The following is a 21498-nucleotide window of genomic DNA, read 5'->3' as shown; positions in this document are numbered from 1 at the left end:
GTATTATGGAAAGAAATTTTCAGCTATTTATCTACGGTCGTTGCTGGGTTCATCTGAAGTATGAACAGATTGGATTATATTCTTTGTAACTAAGAGTTGTCCTATTTACAATTTTGGTAAATAGGAGAATGATGATCCCTTTTATCGCTAATTCCCTCGGTGGAAAATAGCTTTCGCGGATCAGTTAGGATTGTTTGAATCGCTTCAACTCCATTACAGGAAATAAGAACTTGATTAATGGTCGCTGAAATGCCCGAGTTGCGTGCCTTCCCCTTTGAAAGAGGCGGAAAATTAAATATACTCAGTGCAGATCGACTTCAAGTGGGAAGAATACCAAAGTAAGGGAGTCAAGGGGACTGTCCTTGTGCGCTTGTATGAGCGAGTAATAGCGTGTACAACAGGAATAGTTAGACAGTCTAAATATTCCAATCGTTTAGCCTAAGTGGTTCTATATTGGTCTGGTGGAATTTAAAAGAAGAACGTGCTCTTAAGGTTAATATCGAGGCTGTGAAAAATTTCAAGATTGTTCCGGGAAAACATATTTTTTTCAAAATATCCCACACGGAGCACGACCTCGTGAAAAACATATTAGCGCGCGCATCGCAAATAAAACTTTGCTAAACAACTACTCCCATGTTTATTTGCACTGTTCCTAAAATAAGAGTCAGACCCTCTAAAACACTCGTTTGTTTTGATGGGAGGCGATGATAGATGGCTTGTGAGATATTTACTTTCTTAATCAAATAATCTTGTGTTCCTTAACCTTGCACGATTTGTGCAATCTAATGTCGTGCGGACTTTCCCATCAGCTCGTGCACGCATGGCCTGTTCTAAAACTGATCAAACTGAATTTCCATTGCCTGAATTGCAAATGCTATACAAGGGAAAATAATCATTTTATGTAATCTTTACTTTACCAATCCAGCCTAACAAAATTTGAATAAATGTTGACTAAGAATTGTTGTGCCAGGAGCGGTCTCTTTAATGATGAATTTTTTCCTGAGAATACAATTCCTAAGAACGCCACTCAAAGCACTTGAAAAATTATGTCGGCAGTTTCAGACGTTGAATGACGTTAATTGCTCCAGTTATTGCCCCCTTTTGTGCTTTCCAGACGAAAGATATTTTAGGTATGTTTTCTGACGTCAGCTTTAATACTCAGTAAAAGCGTACTACTCTCTCTTGGCGCCCGTCATCAGAACTCAACCCTCGTGTCTCAGGGTTGCCAAGCATTTTTGTCGATAGCAAAGGCAAAGCCACAGTTAAACTACGCAAACTGAAGTCCCTTTCATCGGTAAGTACGCCATTTTAAAGTAAAACTCCGGCATTCGGACTTCTGCTTGTCTTTAAAAGTTTCGCGAGATCTTTTGTATGAACTGTATAGAAGAGCTTCAAAACTGATCGCCAAATTTGCAATTTTACTTGCATTAAGTCTTAAAGATAGTTTTTCCTTTCAGCCGTTAAAAAAGGTTTCCGACCTACGCGATTAGAGACCATACACGCTTTAAGCCAGTGAATAACGTTTTTCTATAAGCCATTCACCTTTTTCTTCAAATGTACAACCCAACACCACATTTACAAACGTTCGTGTCGGGACATGCAAATGGGCCTCTCGCGATTTATTATCGGAATTTTTTTTAACTGTAACATTCTAATGCCTTAAAAAAATTTCAAGTCTTATTTATATGTAAATATTTCAACTTCTCATGGGAAAACAAGCGGCAAAAGTTTAGTCTACGCCTTATCTTACTTTGTGTCTTTTGATACAGTGACAGACAGACTGATTCTCCCCGAAGGCAGGATGCTATGTTTATACAATGTTTGTTTTTCTGGTTTGAGTCTGTTTACTTCACGGTTCATTTTCCAATATTTGCTATTAGTCGGTTTCTTTTTTAAAGAGAAGAAAGTATTCAATACGATCTTAAATAAAGAATGTTTGTTTGCATTAGATTTTATCCAGTTATCCGAGCAATGCGAACTTTAAAAAGCAAGGTTACCAACAAATTGTTTTAATTGTTAAGTCGAAAATAACTTGACCTCTTCGTGAAATTGTTTTTTTTTGGGGGGGAATTTTCAAGTCAAGATTAGTTTAGTCAAGTTTGTTAATCATTCAAACAGTGCAAAAGCGCTAATAAGAAACAGGGGTGTTATTCACCTGCCGCGTGAGCCGGGAAACGCCCGTGACCTAAAGCCACGATCCCAATAAATACATACAACAACACAGCTGTAAACAACACAACAGTTGGTTTGCATCTCTTAAGGCATCCACACACTTGTCCTCTCAACAAGAGTCAACGACGCAAATATCATATGAATGAGTGATCTTTATAATTAGTTGCGGGAGATCTACCTCATTCAACTATATGCGTTTCAATACACACCTTGTTTAGACTAAAAAATTTTCTTCCAAATATTTTTCATAGCAAAGAGGGCATCGGGCGAAATTAGCTTTGGTATTACTTATATTTTTCTCATCACACCAGTAGTTGTCGACCAGATGTGAAGTATTGGGATTGTTTTGTTGGGAGGAACCTCTTCCAACCCGAAGCACACTACTAGTATTCCTGATATGGGTTGTCAGCCTTCGACCGAGCAAATGCCCGGTCAAGTTAAGCGTTACCTTCTCGTACCACCGTGTCTTGTAAGTAAAACTTTCCATTGAGCCCCACGTTATCGTCCCAATTTATAATCCTTCTAACAAAGTGTGCAATGACTTTCATGGTCTCAAATTCTTCATAAGGACAATTTCAAAGAAAATGTCATCCTTCAGAACGCTTTGATTGCCATCGGCCCATTAATCATACTAATAAAGTTTCCTAAAGTTCCGTGACCGAACATTTATGAATCAACTCTGGACCAGTGTCAAAACAAGTGCCGTAGCCAGTATGAGGCAAACCGAGGCACTTGCCTCAGTCATTTTTTCGTAAATTTTTAAAATAAAGCGTGATTCCAGTGTTTCTCTTTAAAGTGCCCCTGACCCCCAAATATTCTTTTCGCTAAAATTAATCTTTGCACCTGTTTGAAACGCATTGCGGCCATTTTTTCCTTTTTGTAACCAATCCTGCCTTTTTATAGTCTTCAAAACTTGCGAAAAACAGGGCATCTCACGTTCACGACCGAGTCAGAAGGGGAGTCGGTCTATTCCTGATTTGACGTCACAATCCACGTACTTTGCATGCATGTTTACAAAGAGTAATGTAAATCAGTTTGTGACGTCAAAGCAGGACATTGCCTCAATCATATTTTTTTTTCTGGCTACGGCCCTGAAAACTATTTTCCTAAGGTAACAAATTCCCACCCACCTTCCCCCCCCGAGGAGCCTTTCAGCCACCTGGCCACTCAAAGTAGTGCCTTGTATGCAGCTAGCGAAATACTATATAACGAGGACACTAACAAAGTGTACTAAACAGAGATCTAATTGTAAGTGGCAAAATAATAGTTCCTTGAGATTTCGTTCTAAATTGCGCAATCAGTATTTGTGTTGTTTTTCAACTACATTGACCTTTAAGATCATTGTCGGCAAGACCTGGAGCCTGCCATCCTTCCAAGACGTGCTAAGACGACCTAAGACGAAAAAGTTCGTCTAAAAGTGATGCAATTAAACAAGGAAAAGTCAAGTGAACAGCGTATAATTTCCTTCTTTTAATTAATACAAGGAAATACTAAAGAGATATCAGTTGTGTTGAGAAGCAATTCGAGTGCTCGTAGCAGTAATCGTCTGGTGAACACTTGTAAAGAGAAAAAGCGTTTTAGTATTTTCCGCATTTTTTCAGGATTTCTGATGGCAAAAATGTTCAATTCTTTTAGGCCACTTGTGCTCAATATCAGTTTATTGTCTTCTCCGTTACCTGATCTCTAACTACAGCTCTTCACCGCGGAAGTTTAATTAAGGAGCTGACGTTTTTAACTGATTTATTCTTATTAACGGCACATGAATGCTCCAAAGCAAATTAAAAACACTGACGTCAATGAATCTTCTCGGAACAGAAAGTCCAATATTTTTTCATAATGATTTTCATCAAAGCATTTTCTTTTCCGATCACTGCTATCGGATCGAAGAGAACAAAGGCACTGTGCTGTAAATTGTTGCACTGATTTTGAAGAGTATTACCGTAATAGAAGGTGTTTCGCGATAGTGGAAGTTGGAATGATTCGCACCTATTTCGTAAGAATTCTTCATTAGAGTTGTAAACTGAAGACTTACATCTTTTACAATGGCGGCAAGAAGGAAAGATCCATTCAAAACTCTCAGAAATGGCAAGAAATAATGTGGAACGTTAACTTCAAATACACTTTAGTCACTTTCTGAAAAACTAATAAATGTCCCCATTTATTACATGCATTTAGAAATCAGTGGTGATCCTTGCGATCTGATTGGCTCTCAGCAGTGCGGTTTATTCCCAAATCGCACCATTTCTCCAGCCAATGAGAAAAGAACTCTAAAACAAAAAAACCAATATTTCAAGGCTTGTTTACGGAAAAAGAAACCACAAGAAATCCATTGTGTGGCGAATTTTGCAACTTTTGTTCCCAACTGGATCAACAAAATATTGGTACTGACTAAAATCATGTATTTTAGTGATGAATTAATTATTCTGTGATTTCTAAATGGATGTAATAAAGTGGTAATTGAACTTCATGTCGTGCAATTTTGGTCTGAAATCATACTTGTGATTTCAAATTGAACTGCTGAAATAACTCTGCGCTCGTTCGATTTTGAAATCACACGTATGATTTCAGATCAAATTGCACTCCACTCAGTTCAATTATCATTATTAATCACTCGCTGAAAAACTGTCCCCATTAAACCGGCCACACTTAGTATTTTACTCTGTCTAACGCCATAAGATTTTACTCGTCAATGGCGAACCCCCTGGGAGTCAATGGGTTAATAGGGACTGGTGAGTACTTCCAATGAATGAGGGGTACACGAGGCGTTTCCTGTATATACAGGCATGCGTGCGTGTTAAGCTTCACTTGAGGTTGACCAACCTCAATATCGCTTTTTTTGTCGTCCACTCGCCTTGTCATAAGGTTGCATCAATATTGTCCAGACACAAAAGCACAACTGTAACTTAGTGCAGATAAGCACCTGTGACGATAGCTGTCAGTATAGCTCCTCTTAATTAAAGTCAAGTCATCCATACTCACACCCTAAAATGCAAGTGTAGCATTAAAAGCGCTACTATGAAGTAAAGCCTCTTAGTTTCCCGAACTGAATATAAGATTCGTTCCACTCAGTATTTAAAAAAATAAGCTACTACATCCATTAGTAAAGAAAAACAGTCAGGATTTGTGCGTTATCTTCTTTTAATCATGAAAGAAGTGTGACGCAATTTCACTGGCAGGAATAAGCTCAAGCATCTTTACTATCATAGGACAAAAAATTATGCGACTCGGAAACTTACAATGGAAGAAATGAACATATCTCTCGGATATCAACTGGATCTGAACATTCTTAGCAGTTTGATTTTTGTCAAATTAAGATTTCATAATTTCGTGTTTTATATCCATGCCAGCTCATCATCTAGCCGGGCGACCTGGGATTAAAATCCTTGATCTTAAAAAAACTTTATCACTGGCGCGATTATCATTAATAACCATTCGTGTCGCGTTCTCAAGCAAAAGCACACTCTTTCAAAATAGAACATACTTCATATTTTCCACAAGTGTAGACTGATTTGTTATCAGTGCAGTCCTGTAAAAAACATGAAGCTGTAACATCAGTCCACGTTCAAACACACATTTGTCTTTTAACCAGATTTCCATGATTGCGCAAGCTCATCAAAAGGAGCTCGTGGTAACAGTTATGCCAGTGTGGTCTTTTTATCATCTTTGACTGAACTTCAAACCTAAAATTAAATGTTCCTGATCAAATGAACGTCGCATAGTTTTTTGAAGCTTTGTTTTTAATTTGCTTTACCGAAATATAAATGGTATAGTTAATTTTACATAGTGTCGACCCAAAACTCTTTTGATTGCATGCTTTATCAAAGACAACAAGAAAAAATCGCACCAAGAAAGCATATTGTCAAAGTTTCCACATTTAGTCCACTTAGCTTTCAAACAGCTCACTGCAAAAAAAACAGCTTTACTTGTCCTCAATAACAATGGCTAATTCACTAACAGAGCTGCTAGACAGTTATCTGATCCAATGTCTTATCTCTCTTTCATTTCCCTTGTTACTAAGCCAACAAACAACATTTAATAGATGAAACTGTAGCCTCCCACGCAGACGTTCTTTAGGCTTCGTCACGCGTTCCTCTCCGACGTGTGGGAGGCTAATGAAACTGCCGCGATATCAATATATCTTGTAAGGTATCCGACTGCAAGTATTGCCAGCTCAACTAGTGCGTTTCAAGTTCCCTGCCAACAATGCCTGATTCACAGTGTTCACATTGCTCGAATACTCAGACTTACTTCAATTAAAACTGAGCTTAGCTGGGTCATGATTGTATCACCTCTGACGGATTACATTTCAGTATTCCTTGTGAAATCGGGTTCCTTTCAGCCCAAATTACCGAAATTAGGTGCAAATTCGTCTTTGTGCGGCTTGATCAAAATAATTCGGGGTGAGCAGGGGTGAGCAGGTTTTATACCTGTTTTATTCTGAAATAGACTTTCACGTATTTTTAAAAACAAACGTGCGATTTCTAACTTAAACCACTAAAATAGGTCATGTTCCCACTGTGAAAAATAAACAAGATATTTCACTACGAACCTCACAGACTGAAATTTCGAGTGGGGTTTATTCTGCGAATATTACCATCAAAATATCCTAACAGGTAGGTTTTGCGTCCCCTCCCTGTAAAAAAAACAACACAAGGAAGGAAGGAGAGAAACTGTAATTAACGCTCTCTAAGTTTATTACAAGTGCAATTTCCTGTTTGCAGTCTGTAGTAGTCGATCTCCCATCGTCATAAAATAAACCCAGACACATAAGATAAACCGTTTCAAATGTCGGAAGACCTGCTGTGAAATGGACACTGGCGATCCGGTAACCATTCGCAAAACAGTTTCAGCTACAAAAAGTTGGGGCACCCAAGGATAATCTTCGGTGAAATATGTATTCGAGAGAGCCAACTGAACTGTTATAAGAATTTCGGTTCTAGGTTGCCAAACAGCTATAGATTTCTTTACTAAAACATCACCTGGAAGATTCGCAACCAGGGAAAAGTAGTTTCTTCCGTTTTCGGAAGGGGTATTTTTGCAATTTTTAGTTAAAAAGGTTACCTATCAGTTTCGGATAAGAAAAGGGTTCGCTTGGAAGTTCTTAGAAGGCAACCTTCAGCTAGCAATTTTTGAAATGAAGATTTCATTCTCTAAAATTATCGGACACTTCAATTTTCAGCTATCTAAGATATCCAAACAGATCAAATTATTCTAGGTGTTAAAACATCTCTTTAGACAGTCTTTGTACATTACAAGGAGCCTAGAAATGTCTCTCAAAGGCTTCTGGCTTACTGTGCTCGTCGGGTGCCCTTGAAAGACGACTCTTTTACAAGCGGTCTCAGAGATCCAGTGACCTTGGACAGACACCTCTTGCATCATTTATCAAGCCAGGTTTGATTAATTTCAGTTAAGACTTGTTTCCCTTTGACATGCTTTTGCTGCAAGAGACCCATTATTTCAGGAATTTTTTTAAACTTCCATCAATATGCCAAGATTTCCAAATCTAGCCTCCCCGAATTTGAAATTTCCTGTCTCAACAATCGGGGCAGTGTGGAGCTTAGCAAACTTTTACGTATAACAGCCATAAAATTAGAAGGAAAAAAACCCACTCAGATCAACCTATACACACAGACAACTGCGTTCACTGATTGAGAAGACTATGAGCAAAATTACTGATCATGCAAAAATCATCATGCAGTTGATTTTCCATTGTTCATGCGCTCTTTCTCTCACGCATGAGTACTCTTGTTTACAACATTTTAGCAGGTTAAAAGGCGGTGCCGATGAAACGATAAGAAGAAATGCGATAAGGTGAAGCTGGAATATCTAAGTTCCGAGAAATTTACCGATTGTTGTTGCGGTTAATATTTGCGATCTATCGTGGGCGCCCAACGTAATTCGAGCCGACTTCCGTCTGAGCTTGTGGATTGTTTGCTATAATTTTTTCTTCTGTTTTTTTAAATGGTACTCCGGCCTAACATCGCAACGACTACCTTGCCTTTGAACCACCAACTCCCCGCCCCACCACCTACCCTGACAGTCTAAAGATATCGTTTCTTTTTAAGACTGATTACAATTTGTGGATATGTACGCGCTGTGATTCATCGTTCCCGTTTGGCTGGTTTCGCGCTGAAACAACAGTTTAATCAAAGTCCATGGACAACTTTAACTGCACTAACACGCACTGACGTAAATACGGGACTGGCAAAGCTCTGATCAGTAATTAGAACCTTGCGTAATCTACGGAAATTCCTACTCTTGACTATCAGTCAGATCTGCGGTGATAATAGCTGTCTACTAGGTTTTTTGAATGGGGCAATTGTCATCAAGGATAACATCGACGCCAAATCTGGAAACGGCATTGTCAAAGATAAGAGATACATTCCAACGAAGAAAATTCAACTATTGCAGACAAAACAGATGGAGATACCCGACATCAATATAAAAGTGTCGGCACGAAAGAATCGATAGTGTGTGAATGGGGTAAGCTAGAGATAACTGAGTCCAGTTGGGCGGAAATCAAAACTACCATATTTGGAGTTTTTACTTGAAACTTCAATGGATTACGTATCTCAGTTGTTGGTGTCACAGATATTGGCTATTATGACCATTTACTTAGCTTTCGTGAGAACAAAATACTGTATTTTCAAACTATATCGCATATAAGAAGAAAGGTCAGTTGACAAGGTTAGCACATTGTCTTTTTTAAGTATGTACTGTAGCTCAGTAAATAACAATAAACATTTTAGTCTGGTGGAGAAGATTCCATTGCACCGAAACCTTCGACCACACCCACAGAAGATTGAACACCTGCTGTATAATTTATGCAAGCTGTAATGGGCCCTTTTCTGAGCACAATATCGGTTTTCTATAACTTCGATATAAAAGCTTCAAAACGTTACGTTACAAGAACCCAGCTAATTCCGTTTCCAGCTCAAAACACACCTTACCCTTTCTTCTTCCCCTTGTATACTGTATTTACAGACGATCAGTTTTCAATTCGACCCTAATTCCGAAAATTAGCAGGATTACTGAGACAGTAGGAACATGTAGTTTAAGGCAATGTGGATGAACATTTAATATTGGAGAGCAGAATTACGAAAAGTCATTATACTTATTATACGCATATAAACCTACCATCAAGTTAACATGCGAACTTCAGTCTTGAAAAATGAATTGCAGGGAAGTACTTTTTATTCGAAAGGGACAATTGCCTACACCAATACTGGTTGCATGGCTCGGCGCATGAAATTACCTCTCCGGCGATGTGTCGATATAGCTGGATTAAGAGGCCGCCCGAGCTCGGATTTCATTACTGGTTTAACGAATTATCATCATTTTTGCACAACAAAAATGCACCACAAAAACAACGACAACGAAAAACTCCAACAACAACGATTTGGTTAGCACTTTCATGTACCCAAATGGCTTAACACTTCTGGTACAAATGTAACTCTAATTTACTCTTTTTACAGATAAAGGAGATAATACAGTACAAGAGAGAACATTAGACTGCATGATTTCAGTTGAAGATGATGACGCCGCCAGCTTTCCTTATCTTCACTTGTGCTATTGTATTACGTTGTGCTGTGCAAGGTTAGTTCAAAATGCTTATTGCCTAGCTGGTAAGAGCACTGTGCGTCACTAACTGCTAAGGAAGATTGCAAGAATTTTGAAAATAGCAACTGAGAAACTTTCGTCAAATGGCTGATGATTCTAAGTAACATTTCCCGGCTTTAAAAATCCACCCATACATTTATGATTAAAACTCTTAGTAATGACATCAGCCTTAAAATTATGAAACAAAATTGTTATTTTCCCTGTGATTCATGTTGAGATATATATTTTTTGGGTGAGATGTTTTTATTTTGGGATAAATTCACTGAGAGATGCTTTGCGGCAAACCTCTGGGAAAGATTTTTGAATTTCACGAAACACGCACAATTCATTGCACAGGCATAACTAACATTTTGCTCACGCTTTAAAAACTGAAGCGTTGAGTTGAGATAAGATGTGGATGGGAAGTTTGTAACGCACGATAAAGGCCTAAGAATTGCCAAAGAGCAGATCTACGTTCTTGACAGCTCTCCCGAACTTTCCAAGTGTAACATTGACAGCAGAGTTGTGATAATGGAAAACGGATCGTATGGATCAAGTTTACTAACGTCGTTTTCAGCTTGCACAATAAGATTATAAACAACATGATTGCACTCAGAATTATGCCACTGTTTTAGTCGTATTTGGGGCTTTACAAACATGGATGAAAACATTCAAATGGATATCTAAATACAGGATAAAAGAATCTGTTGAATACCTTATCACAGTCTGGCACAAAAACGTCCGAAGTTTTTTTGCAATGTATCACAGTACTCACCTGGGTGATCTTTAAGATCTATTTTGTTCAATGGTATGTATGCTTTTGTCGAGAGTTTAAAGAAAATCAAAATTGATTCACTAATCTGACTGAATTGCAAAAGAAAAATGGTTTGGCTGAAATCCAATGACTTGCACTTTCATGTAATTGTCTAATAGCGGGAACATGAAAAACTCACATTTATGTAACCAATTTTTCATTCGTACTTGAAGTGGCTCATCACTTTCACCATTTTGTAATCACTCATATCATTTTCGCTTTCAATTGGTGGTTCACCCTTGTCGGAGTGTTTCATTAATCGTGATGAAAATTCACGTTAAATGGATCACGTGTACATGAGCTTGGTTGGGGTTTAAATTTTTAAATGAGATACGTCCGCTTGCTGTGCGAACAATGATATGACAAAACATGACTTGATAACAGATATTCAAGATAAGCGGAAGCTGTTGATGCGCAGTTTGTAACATGAGGAATTATCGGATTCGTGTGTGATGCCGCAAGAATTCGGAACTTTTGCCAATAACAGACCAATTCAGAAATGTTTTGAAACTTATATTTACAACATACAAAGGTAAACAAGTTGGTTTTACTCGTTATTCCTTACTTTCAGCTTACATTCAAAGATAGTCACAATTTTGCATATCCTGCTTGTTTTTGCCTTTTCTCTCGACCTGTGCAATTGCGGTTTGCACCTTGTGTTTTCTCACAGGTCTCTCGTTCCTTATTATTTATTTGTGAAACATATGTCTCACAGTAGTTTAGCGCTGTAATAACAGCAAGTTCATAATCTCTAGTTCTTGAAAATTGAACCGCTTTATCACGTCCATGCTGTCTGTGCGGGAAAAAAATGCTCTTTCGTATAATAAATCAGTTAAATGTGAAAATAGGCCAGCGACTCTATAAATCATAAATACAGTTATTCATTACGATTAAGACTACGTTAAAATCTAATTCGATCATGGCAGTCGAGAGCGTGACCAGCACCAAAACTGTTTTGTATAGTAATTCGGCCTTCGCCACACTTTGAACCGTTCAATTTCCTTGGGAATAGTACACGACTGATAGAAGAAGAATCCTTGGATTTCTGCCAACTTTTTCACTTGATTGAGGAAGGACAGACTCTTTTGAACTGAAAGAAGTGTTCATCCGAATCAAATATTCCAAAGTCACACTAACTACCTAAGGAAAATTTTTCCTTAAGTTGTGTATGAAAAGAAGGAAAACTACCTTCCATTCCGCGCTCGACCAACTGAGGTCAGCAAAACGTAATGCTCGCATTTTCATAGTCTGCGGAAGGCGTAGGAAAAGATTTTCACACTTCTCTTTTACACTAGCCTTTTTGTATAGTCTTTCACAGTAGCTTTTTCGTATAGTTTTGCCAATCCACGACAAAACACTGGAAAAGCGTAGCAGCAGTCATGTGTTGTAGTCCGCCATCTTGCATAACGATGTCGATGTGACGCTTCACGCCGGGTTAACCGTTTTTCAAGAAACTTCTTTTTCACCTTGGAGTTCAGTTACTCCAGAGACGCGGAATCGTTCATCAAATTAAGTGAAATTCTTTTCAAGTTCCGTTGTCGTTTTAGTTTGCATACAGGCTCCAGTGGCTTGATCGATTTGGCCAGAAGAGCACCGTTCCAGAAAGCCAAAGCCGGCCTTTTTCACTTGCGATTTCCGCGGGCAAAAGGAAGACGCATACAATGTAGATGTGGCCTTACAATTGCAAACATGAAAGAAGACTGAGCTGCTTCATTGTGAGTGAAGACCAGTGACCGAAAACTTAAATTTGAGTTAATTATGGAACTGTTAGAACTATAAGGGAAGAAAACAGTTCGAAACGTTCTGTTCAAACGAAGACCCACCGATATCGTCGAACAAAATGATGTTTCGATATGTTTCCTTCCCTTGTAGTTTTAAGAGTTCTAAAATTTCTTCGTTTAGTGAACCACCCGGTGGCAAAACTAACCCATCGCCTTTTCAAAAAGAGTTTGCTACTGTTTGAAAGCAAGACTGGAACCTCCCTTTAAACTGTCTCGACTTGAAAAAAAGAAAGAATTAATTGAAAATGCATTTGTTATATTTTACGGTTAAAAACAGAGCGTGCTTGATCGCCCCTGAGAACTTCAATAAAAAACGAATCTTCGACACATTGTCTTTCATTGTGGTCTCATCTATAAAAGTCATCTATTTCACCCATCGTCTTACCGGCCCCTTCTTGCACATTGTCAGGATTTTGGTTTATATCTGTTAAGAATCATGTTTTTCATGGTTTGCAACAGAAAAATGATGAGTAGCCGTGATTAACATTCGCCTAGTTATCAATGTTCTATGCAACCTCAAAGCCAAAGTACTGTGCTTTTGTTTGTTTCGTTGTTTACAAAGCTGTGTTTGGCAATGAGCCTGTGTCTAAGGCTTTGCCTACAAAATCAATGTTATCATGGGTTAACCGGTTTTATTTTGCATTGGCTTGAATTTTTCCACTTTTTTCAGTCTAGCATTTATTTTTCAGGACTACATATGATTTCTTCTTAGCTTTCTTTGAACAGCTAAACAAAGGAAAAAATCGTTTCATATTAGAATTTATGTTCCACCCTACACGCGAACCCGCCCATGCTGTGAGGCGGACGCAACATTCAGCTGTCGGTCATTTCCTGTCTACCTGTCAGCTCAAGTCAGTCGGCTACCGATTGGGGTGGGTATATAAACTCATGCATTTCTTTCCCACAAAAAATACTTGCCACTTGCCGTGTGCCGTGTGCCCGACTAAGCGTTTTTGGCTTTTAACTAAGAGGCATCGATCGAATGGACTTCAAATCTGTACAGGTGTTGAAGGGGTTCCTAACAGCTGCATTGTGTGTCCAAATTGCACATGGTACGTGTACGTGTGAAATTCTTCACAATTTTCTAATTACTATATACTGTTCGGCCAAGGAACTCGTGTATTTCAGGGTCTATTAACATTGCTCCTGCTATGCTCCGTCATTGCTTATCGAGCGACCGTGGAGAAGTTGGATATAGGAATTTTCGCACTCTCGGGACAGTCATGTAGCTGTTTGGTTCTTTTTAACTTTACACAAAACAAAGATCCTTAAACTTAAGCCCTGGGGAGCGTTTTCACTTTCATATTAGTATTGACAGAAAATCGCCCATATCCTCAGATTTTAACCTTGTAATGTGCATCCATGTACATGAAAAAAAGTTGAATTTCTCATCAATTCGTCAGGCTTTCCAGCTATGCTAAATTTGAACCTGTTTTGAGATTAAAAAAACACAATACCAATCAGTAGAAGCAAGCGAAACCAATGTACAACCGTCCATTTTTGGTGTTGTGGACTCTAACTGATGATTTAACACTTGGGGAGGGGGGGGGGGGGGCGTTGGGTCACGAAAAATGAAAGCGCATCATCTCATCTTGGCTGCGCATTACTTTTAGTGGTTTTTAAATGTTTAGCATACATTCAACCCATCAAAAGTATGACATATACGTAATGGCTCCTGATAGAACAAGCCAGATCGGTTAGAGGGGGTGTGTCGCGTGGTCCGTGGTTCATAGACATTACTTTAACTGTTCTTTATCCTTCAAAGTAGTTTAATCCTTGTATTTGAGTCCTGTAAGCTCATACATACTGAATTATATTTAGGGTGATTCAGAGTGAATCACATTGTATTTACGAAGGCATCCACATTCTTAGCATTTCTGAGAGCAGTGCGACTATGGCTGCATTTAAGTGATTTTAAGGAACCAATCGAGTCTTTTACAAAACGGTTCATAAAGGAATGTTAAAAGAAAGACAAATCACCGCTTGAAATTAATCCAAAGTATTTCTACATCAAGGTAAGACAACAATAAAGGGCCAGGAAGCTCCTACCTCGTATTTCAAATGTTACACAAAACTAAAGTTTTAAACGGGTGTCGGAAAAGAAACACCGGAAAAGCGGCTCGGCTTTCATTAAATTTTAGCTAAAATCTACATCTTGAAAAATGTCCTGAATAGGAAGTAAAGAAAACAATTACGACTTCAAGACAAATTTGTGGCGCAGACAACGAAAGTTTTCGTGGAATCACCACTCTGATGTAAAGCAACGATGAAACTCTTTAACGGTGAAATTATATCTTAAGCCTCTTCTAGTCTGTGTGGTCGGCGTTTGGTTGAGAGAACGCAAAATGGAAGATTTAGCTCAAAGGAATTGGGACACGCGCCCTTCAGCTTTCAAAGAAAATCTGGAGATGACCTGGGAAAAAATTGTTTGTGCCTCGCTTTTTTTTACGTAAAATAAGTGACGAGGAAGTGATCATCAAAGATCATTACAATCAAGTGAAAATGTAGCCTGCGAATGCAGACGTATTTCCCGCGGTCACTACTCCCCCCCGAAAAGTAACAGGAGAGAAACGACCGCCGGAAATACGTCTGCGTTCGCAGGCTAGTGAAAATGACACCGCAACAATCAGTCTTTTTTCTTTGTTTTGGGCAATATTACGTTTCACAACATGCCATAAAAAACTAAGGAGACTGAGGTTGGACCTTTAAAGTTAAAAAGAAAACCAACGGGAAAATTATGAAATCACAAAACTTTTCGTTGCACCGCAATGGCGGGAGGCTAGTTCAGTTAGTGCTTATGTTATTATAAAATAAAAAGTCCTAGTTTTTTTTTTTACTCCATCATGATCATTATCACGTTCGTCAAAGAATTAATTCGATGATGACCAATTTTGCCAATTTTTTTGAGCTTCAAAGCCCTCGAAGAGTACGTAATTCGTGTGGTATCAAACTTAGCCCATCATCAAATCTTTACCTTCACCATGGCCGGAACGACGTGTATCGGGTTATATTTTGTCTACCGATGTAATATTTTTCCCGGATGCTTATTGACAACAAAGAGGATTAATTAGGTTGATACAGAAAATTGTGACCATTTAAGGAGAAAGGATTACAGTTTGTTTTTTTTGCCATCTCAAGGCCAATTTAGCTTCGCATTGCATACACAGCCGTTTACTCTAGCATTTGATATCAAAGAGAGAGCTCGCAAAAGCGTCCTCTTGTAACATCAAACTGAAGGCCAATTGTTAATTAAGACTTCTAAAGGAATTTTTTTCGCGGTATAAGATTTTCTCTGAATAAAGAGGAAAACTTTAGAAAATAAATTGTAGACAAGCCTTATGTCATTCATTTATGAGGTTCAATTGTGCGTGCTAGAGGAGAACAAGTCAGCGGAAACAAAGAAATGGTGCCATACTTCGAAGCTCCTCACGGTATCTCAAATCCAGCCAAAATACATTTCTGTGATTGGCACGGTATTAGCATGATGTTTAAATTATGGCCGTGCCACAGTCGTGTCGCACGGCAGAGCTTGTCGAACTTATTTGCCCTGCCGAACCAAACTCAAAACTTTGATTCAGACGTCGCACTTCTGCCGTACTTTTCTCGAACTTCAAGAATTAATTTCGGCAAGGCATGAGCACGAACGGTCAGTGTAAAACGCAGACTGCAGATTGCAGACCGGGGGTAAAATGCAGCTAAAATGCAGACTGAGGTTATAATTTAACTGTTGAAAAAGCCCAAACCCATTAGAAATGCTGACAGTTAAGCCTAAATATTGATTTGGTTCGGCAGAGGAATTAAGTTCGACAAGCTCTGGACCTTACCTTCAAAACTCACTGTCCCCCATTCCATTCGTCGAATCTTTTTTAAGAAAAGGCCGATTCAGCAACAACAAGACCAGAAATATTTCAACTTTTCCGTCCGTTTTTCTTTTCAATCACCTAAAAAAAGGGAAGCGAAATGTGAGATGCCTGCATTTTTCCTACTTTACCATCGGTCAATATGGCTAGAGCTTCAGTTACAAGTTAGGTCAATTGCCGGAAAGGACACGTACTGCAAAAACAAAAATTATCAGTAAACAGTTTTTATCATCGTCGATTTGATATGATTTCAGTCCAACGCTGGGTAATTTGCTTTCCAGCGTACAGTGAGTGGGCTAGGGCATGGCAAGGCGGCTTAATTTCCCTGGGTAATTAAGATTACACTTACTTGATAATAAACTTAATTTCAACTTATTTTTAGGAGCTTCAAAGTCCTTCTGCTTTCGTCGTGAGCAATTTAGTGGAAGGAATTGCCGAGGGATACCAATCCAAGTTCAAGATAGCTTTCGTCGCACACATGCAGCCATCAATGTCTCTCAAGATTGTTGTTCGGACCCAAATGCAACATATTATACAAACGCAACGTCGCAAATAAGTATTTTACTTATTGGAGTAAATTGTTGGCCCTGCCATCCAGAAGGTGAGTCTTAAACACAGCTTTTTAAACGCAGTATTTTCTTTGATGAACTATTTTTGTGCTTACGGGCTATGCAATGTAGCCCTTAATGCACTATGTCACTGTCGTGATGTGTTAATTAAGTCAGAAAGTAAATAAGAGCACGTCACGTAAGACCCTCACGAACTGTGATGTCAGATCGACGGCCTACCTTCTCAACCTTGATCCGTGCCTTTTATTCCTCTAACGTTTCACCTTCAGAGATAACACCCTCTTCCAGGGCCAGGGCCTATATCAAAAGTTCTTCTTCACTTGCCGATAGATTGGTTGTAGACAGAGATTGTAGCCTAGAATCACTCAGCAACGCGCTGAGCATTGATACTTTCACCGTCCCTCAACCATCAAATCACCGCTAATCACTTCCTCTGGAGCTTCAAATGCCACTACTGGAGTTTCTTCTTCAGCGTCTACAAAGTCTCAAACTGAGGCCTTGCTGTATTGACCGAGCGACAGTGAGGTCAATACAGACCTCTCAACCCAAAAGACCAAGCACCTGGAGATCCGAAAAACCGTGAGATTTGGGGAAAAACCTGGAGATTTATCGACAGCGTGAAAAAGAATTAAAACCAGTTCATCAAAATAAAATTTTCATTTCTGTTTATCACTGTAAAATATTATGTGACCGTAGCAACAGAGAAATTAACGTTATTTGAAAGATTCGTCCAATAAATATTCATCGTTTTCCGCCATTTTGACGAAGTGGATGAAACATATCTGGATGCGACAAACTGGTAACGATAACTTATTTGGCATTTGTCTTCTCAATAGAACTGTGGATGTCCACATAATTGGCGCCAAAAAAACCAATTTTGCAAGGCAGAAATGAAAATATTCAAGGAAAGTGTATTCCATCGGCCTGTGAATCTTTTTACCGTGAAATCTTTTTGTCTCATCGTGAGATCGTGAGATTGCCCTAAAAACCCAGTGAGTTTCACGGCAAAACTCGACATGAACCTCAAGAAGAAGGAATTTAGAGACGCAATTCATCTTAGATACGACTGGGACATCAAGCGATGATTTCAGCATTGATCATGCCATTGTCTGTCGTAAAGGGGTTTTAGTATTCAGCACCACAATGAGCTCCGTGATTTAGAGGCTGAAATGCTAAGCATGGTTTGTCAAGACGTTCAGATTGAGCCAGTTCTACAAGACATCACTGGAGAAATTTTGAATAGGGGCGCCAATCAGGCCCCTAACGCTCGATTGGATATCCGGGCTGGCGGCTTCTGGGAGCGTTTGAATTCTGCATTCTTTGATGCCCGGGTGTGTCACCCCAATGCAGACTCATATAAAGAACTTGCTGCTGCTCAGATATACCAGATGCACCAGAACGAAAAGGGAAGGCCAATATGCCATGCAGGATAGTCCTCTTGATAGAACAAGGCACATTCACGCCCTTGGTTTTTACAACGACCGGAGGAATTGGTGAGGAATGCAAGAAATTCCATGCAAGGCTTGCAGAACAACTCGCGGTAAAGAAGGGTGAAACGCATTCAAGCACTATGAGTTGGATCAGTACAAAGAAGTCCTTCGCTATCTTGCGCTCTGCGTTACTCTGTCTGAGGGGATCACGAAGCAGGAAGAGAACTTCTAATGTAATTGATGCAGACCTGACTCTAGAGAACACCACAGCCATGACTTTCTAACTCTGCCCAACTATTTTAGTTACCATTTAGCTTTACTTTTTATCCTCATTTTAACTTCCTAGTTTTGATATTTTAAATTTGTGATAATATTTTTAGAGTATCTTATCATAATTGTACATAGTAATTTTCCTATTACGAAGAATGTTTATTTTGTATATATATTTAATTAGTATTATTATTATTACTACGAGTAATCATTATTATTATTATTATTATTATTATTATTATTATTTCCACAAACAGTTCATTGCGTGTGCGTACTTATAGATGAGGCTTATTTTAAGTCCAGCTTAACGTTTTGCTGGCCAACGTTGTTGCCTCGCTCAGTCGGACAACAGTAAATGTTACAGCTTAAGGTCTCAGAGAAAATTGTACATATTGGCTTTTTGTATTTTCTGTGCTAGATAAAAAAGATATTTAACAAAATCCTCCGGCACGTCCCAGCTATTCATGTGGTATGTGAGGAGGACGCTTCTAGCCCTACTTTTAGGCCCAATTTTTCCCCTTTTAATTTCTTCCGCAACCTGACAAACAGCCTAACTTCTGGCTCTTCCACATCGTAGAAAAAGTTCATAAAGGCCCGATATTTTCTAGGAATAGGAACGATAACTGATATTAATACCTACCATATTAATAAACGGACTCGTCCTGTCTTGTCTTGTGGAACATTTTCGCCCCCATCTAAACTGCGTTTTTTCCACAAGTCACGAAGATTCTAAATGATTTATTGACGCGCCGCTCACTCTCTTGATTACAACTTGATTACAACTAACGTGTAAAGAAGGAATCTCCGCGTCCGTCATCTCCTGGTGCGCCTAACAAGCAGAAAGTTGACAAACGTTATATACTTATAGGTTATTCCGATTTTGTCTGTCGTTAATGATTTTTTCGAACCTAGGATCAAAGATTCCAAGTTGAGACAATAGCCACTTTCGATATATTAAAATTCCTGTCCTAAACAAAAGGTATCATCTCGAGACTCTGGGGAATAAACTCATACAAATCCTTATATTTATTCCCCAGAGCCTCGAGATGATGCCTTTTGTTTAGGACTGAATTTTAATATATCGAAAGTGGGCTATTGTTTAACAATGATCGCTTAGCAACTCTGGTGTAATTACTTCATGATGAGTGTCTTTTTCAACAGAAAATCCATGTGAAAATAAAGTTTGCACTGGGGGAAAGGTTTGTATCGAGAAAGGCAAACGCAAAGGCAAATGCGTCTGTCTGGGATGCCGCGACTCTGTGAAACGAACTGTATGTGGCATAGACGGCCGCACATACGCACACGAGTGTGAACTAAAGAGAAAAGCATGTCGGGAAGGAAGATCCAACGTTGAAGTGGCATATGACGGGGAATGTAAAAGTAAGAAAGGAACGCGAGCACGTTTTATTTAAACACCAGTAACAAGTAATGATTTCAAAATACTGGCAGGCACAACTGCAGTTTTAAACATTGTACTCAATAGATAAACATACGCGAAAGCTAAAACTGAAATGCTGACATCTTGATGGCAATATCAACAGAAATTTTCGGGGAACAAAGACAGGATCACCAGTCGTTTCACGGTAAAAAACCGCTATACTGCCAGACGATATATGTCTTATTAGAAGTATTCCCAGCCAATCGCAATTGGACACTGAAGCATCTTAAGCAGTAACAAGCAAGCCTGAGCTAGAGTAACATGGGATTCTAACCCATGTCCGAGCGCTTTTTCAGTCAATGATTTTTTTTTTTTCAGTCAATGAATTTGAATTTGGGGACTGATTTGCAACTAGGTGATTGGCTGTCTGCTGCCACAATCTGAATCAATCAAATAGTTTCGGCTGGCGCCTTTGTCATAAAATTTGTTTTTCGTAATCATTAGAGGTTAAGCATGATGTTTACGGCCAACGGGAAACGGCAGTTTCCTGCTTATCATAAAGCGTGAAAATTCTCTCATTTTAACTTGTCTCATTCCTTTGAAAAGTTGCTTGATATCTGGAGCTAACAGGACAGAAATGGGCCAATATCAAGCAGGGTTCTTACATTTTTGGCAAAACCCTAATTTCACTCCGACGTTCGCCGTTTGGCGCAAACGTCATGCTTAACCTCTCTATTCTCGGTTTTCGTATGACGTCACGGCCGCCATGTTTGTGACCCTAAACAAAGAAAAGGCGGCCATGTTTGTGTCCCGACCCAATCCTCCGGGAATTGAACTGTACTATTGTGCGAATGCTTTCTTTTGTTTTCGTTAAAAAAACATGGCTGTTTATCACGTGAGTGAAAACCAACAATTAACTCAATTTGCTCGTTTGTGTCTGTTGTAGTTACTTGCTGTGTTCAATTAAAAACCGTTCTGGGAGGGTAAATAGATAACAAAGAAAATTTGCTTTCTTTAACTCTTAGCCGGATGCGAAGGTGTGGTTTGTCGCAAGAACCGAACCTGTATGATTGACCAGTACAAGAGGGCTTACTGTGTGAGCTGTGTGGATTGTTCTAAACTACAGAATGAAGGCGGACCAGTATGTGGAGCTGATGGTTTACAGTATGAAAGTAGCTGCCATCTCAGAATGGAACCTGTAGACGAGGAAAAGCTATTGGGCTTGCGTACAGAGGCAACTGCAAAGGTAAGCACGATTGACTGTCACAAGAAACACGTGCGCGCGTTCCTATATTCCCTTAGGTGTGCCGTGTGAGTAAAAAGAGGGGGGGGGGGGAGCATCTAGAGGCGCGACACTTTGGATCTCGAACGATAGAGCTCACTTGGAGGCTGAAGGAGAACCGACTGCCTTCCCCTGCCGGCAGTACTATGGCTCAGTTGTACCATTAAAATTGAATATGCCCATCATTAAGCTTGGAGTGAGCCCCGCATTTATCTACCTTTGCCCCAGATAATGCAGTATAATCTGAACCACCTCATTTCCAACAAGAGCTCGTGGAATAATTGGGTTAGATCATCCTTCATAAAAAACAGGAGGATACGGTTACTTTTTCAGACTACGACAA

At 39.2% G+C, this 21498-nt stretch overlaps 1 protein-coding gene and 1 long non-coding RNA gene across 3 annotated transcripts in view; one reads left to right on the top strand and one right to left on the bottom strand.

Annotated features, from left to right (window-relative positions):
* Positions 1–1143: 1143 nt before the first annotated feature.
* The window catches only part of LOC138035206 (follistatin-A-like), a 23760-nt gene continuing 3405 nt past the window's right edge, over positions 1144–21498 (top strand). The window contains 6 exon segments of the mRNA XM_068882026.1: positions 1144–1294; positions 9648–9768; positions 16609–16827; positions 19657–19875; positions 20899–21060; positions 21063–21119. Coding sequence (XP_068738127.1) covers positions 9705–9768; positions 16609–16827; positions 19657–19875; positions 20899–21060; positions 21063–21119 — 721 coding nt within the window. The 5' untranslated portion in view covers positions 1144–1294; positions 9648–9704.
* Positions 4320–10996, bottom strand: LOC138035208 (uncharacterized). 2 transcript variants are annotated; one of them, XR_011129471.1, is made up of 3 exons: positions 10547–10996; positions 4993–5154; positions 4320–4439 (listed from the first exon to the last, which is right to left on the bottom strand). It is a non-coding gene; the product is annotated as an uncharacterized lncRNA (long non-coding RNA). The 2 variants fall into 2 exon arrangements; XR_011129470.1 differs by having other exon boundaries at positions 10725–10996.

This window comes from Montipora capricornis, unplaced genomic scaffold (assembly GCF_036669925.1).
Source record: "Montipora capricornis isolate CH-2021 unplaced genomic scaffold, ASM3666992v2 scaffold_313, whole genome shotgun sequence".
Taxonomy (NCBI): domain Eukaryota; kingdom Metazoa; phylum Cnidaria; class Anthozoa; order Scleractinia; family Acroporidae; genus Montipora; species Montipora capricornis.
The sequence above is the reverse complement of the archived record's forward strand: the minus strand, read 5'-3'. Positions and strand labels throughout refer to the sequence as shown.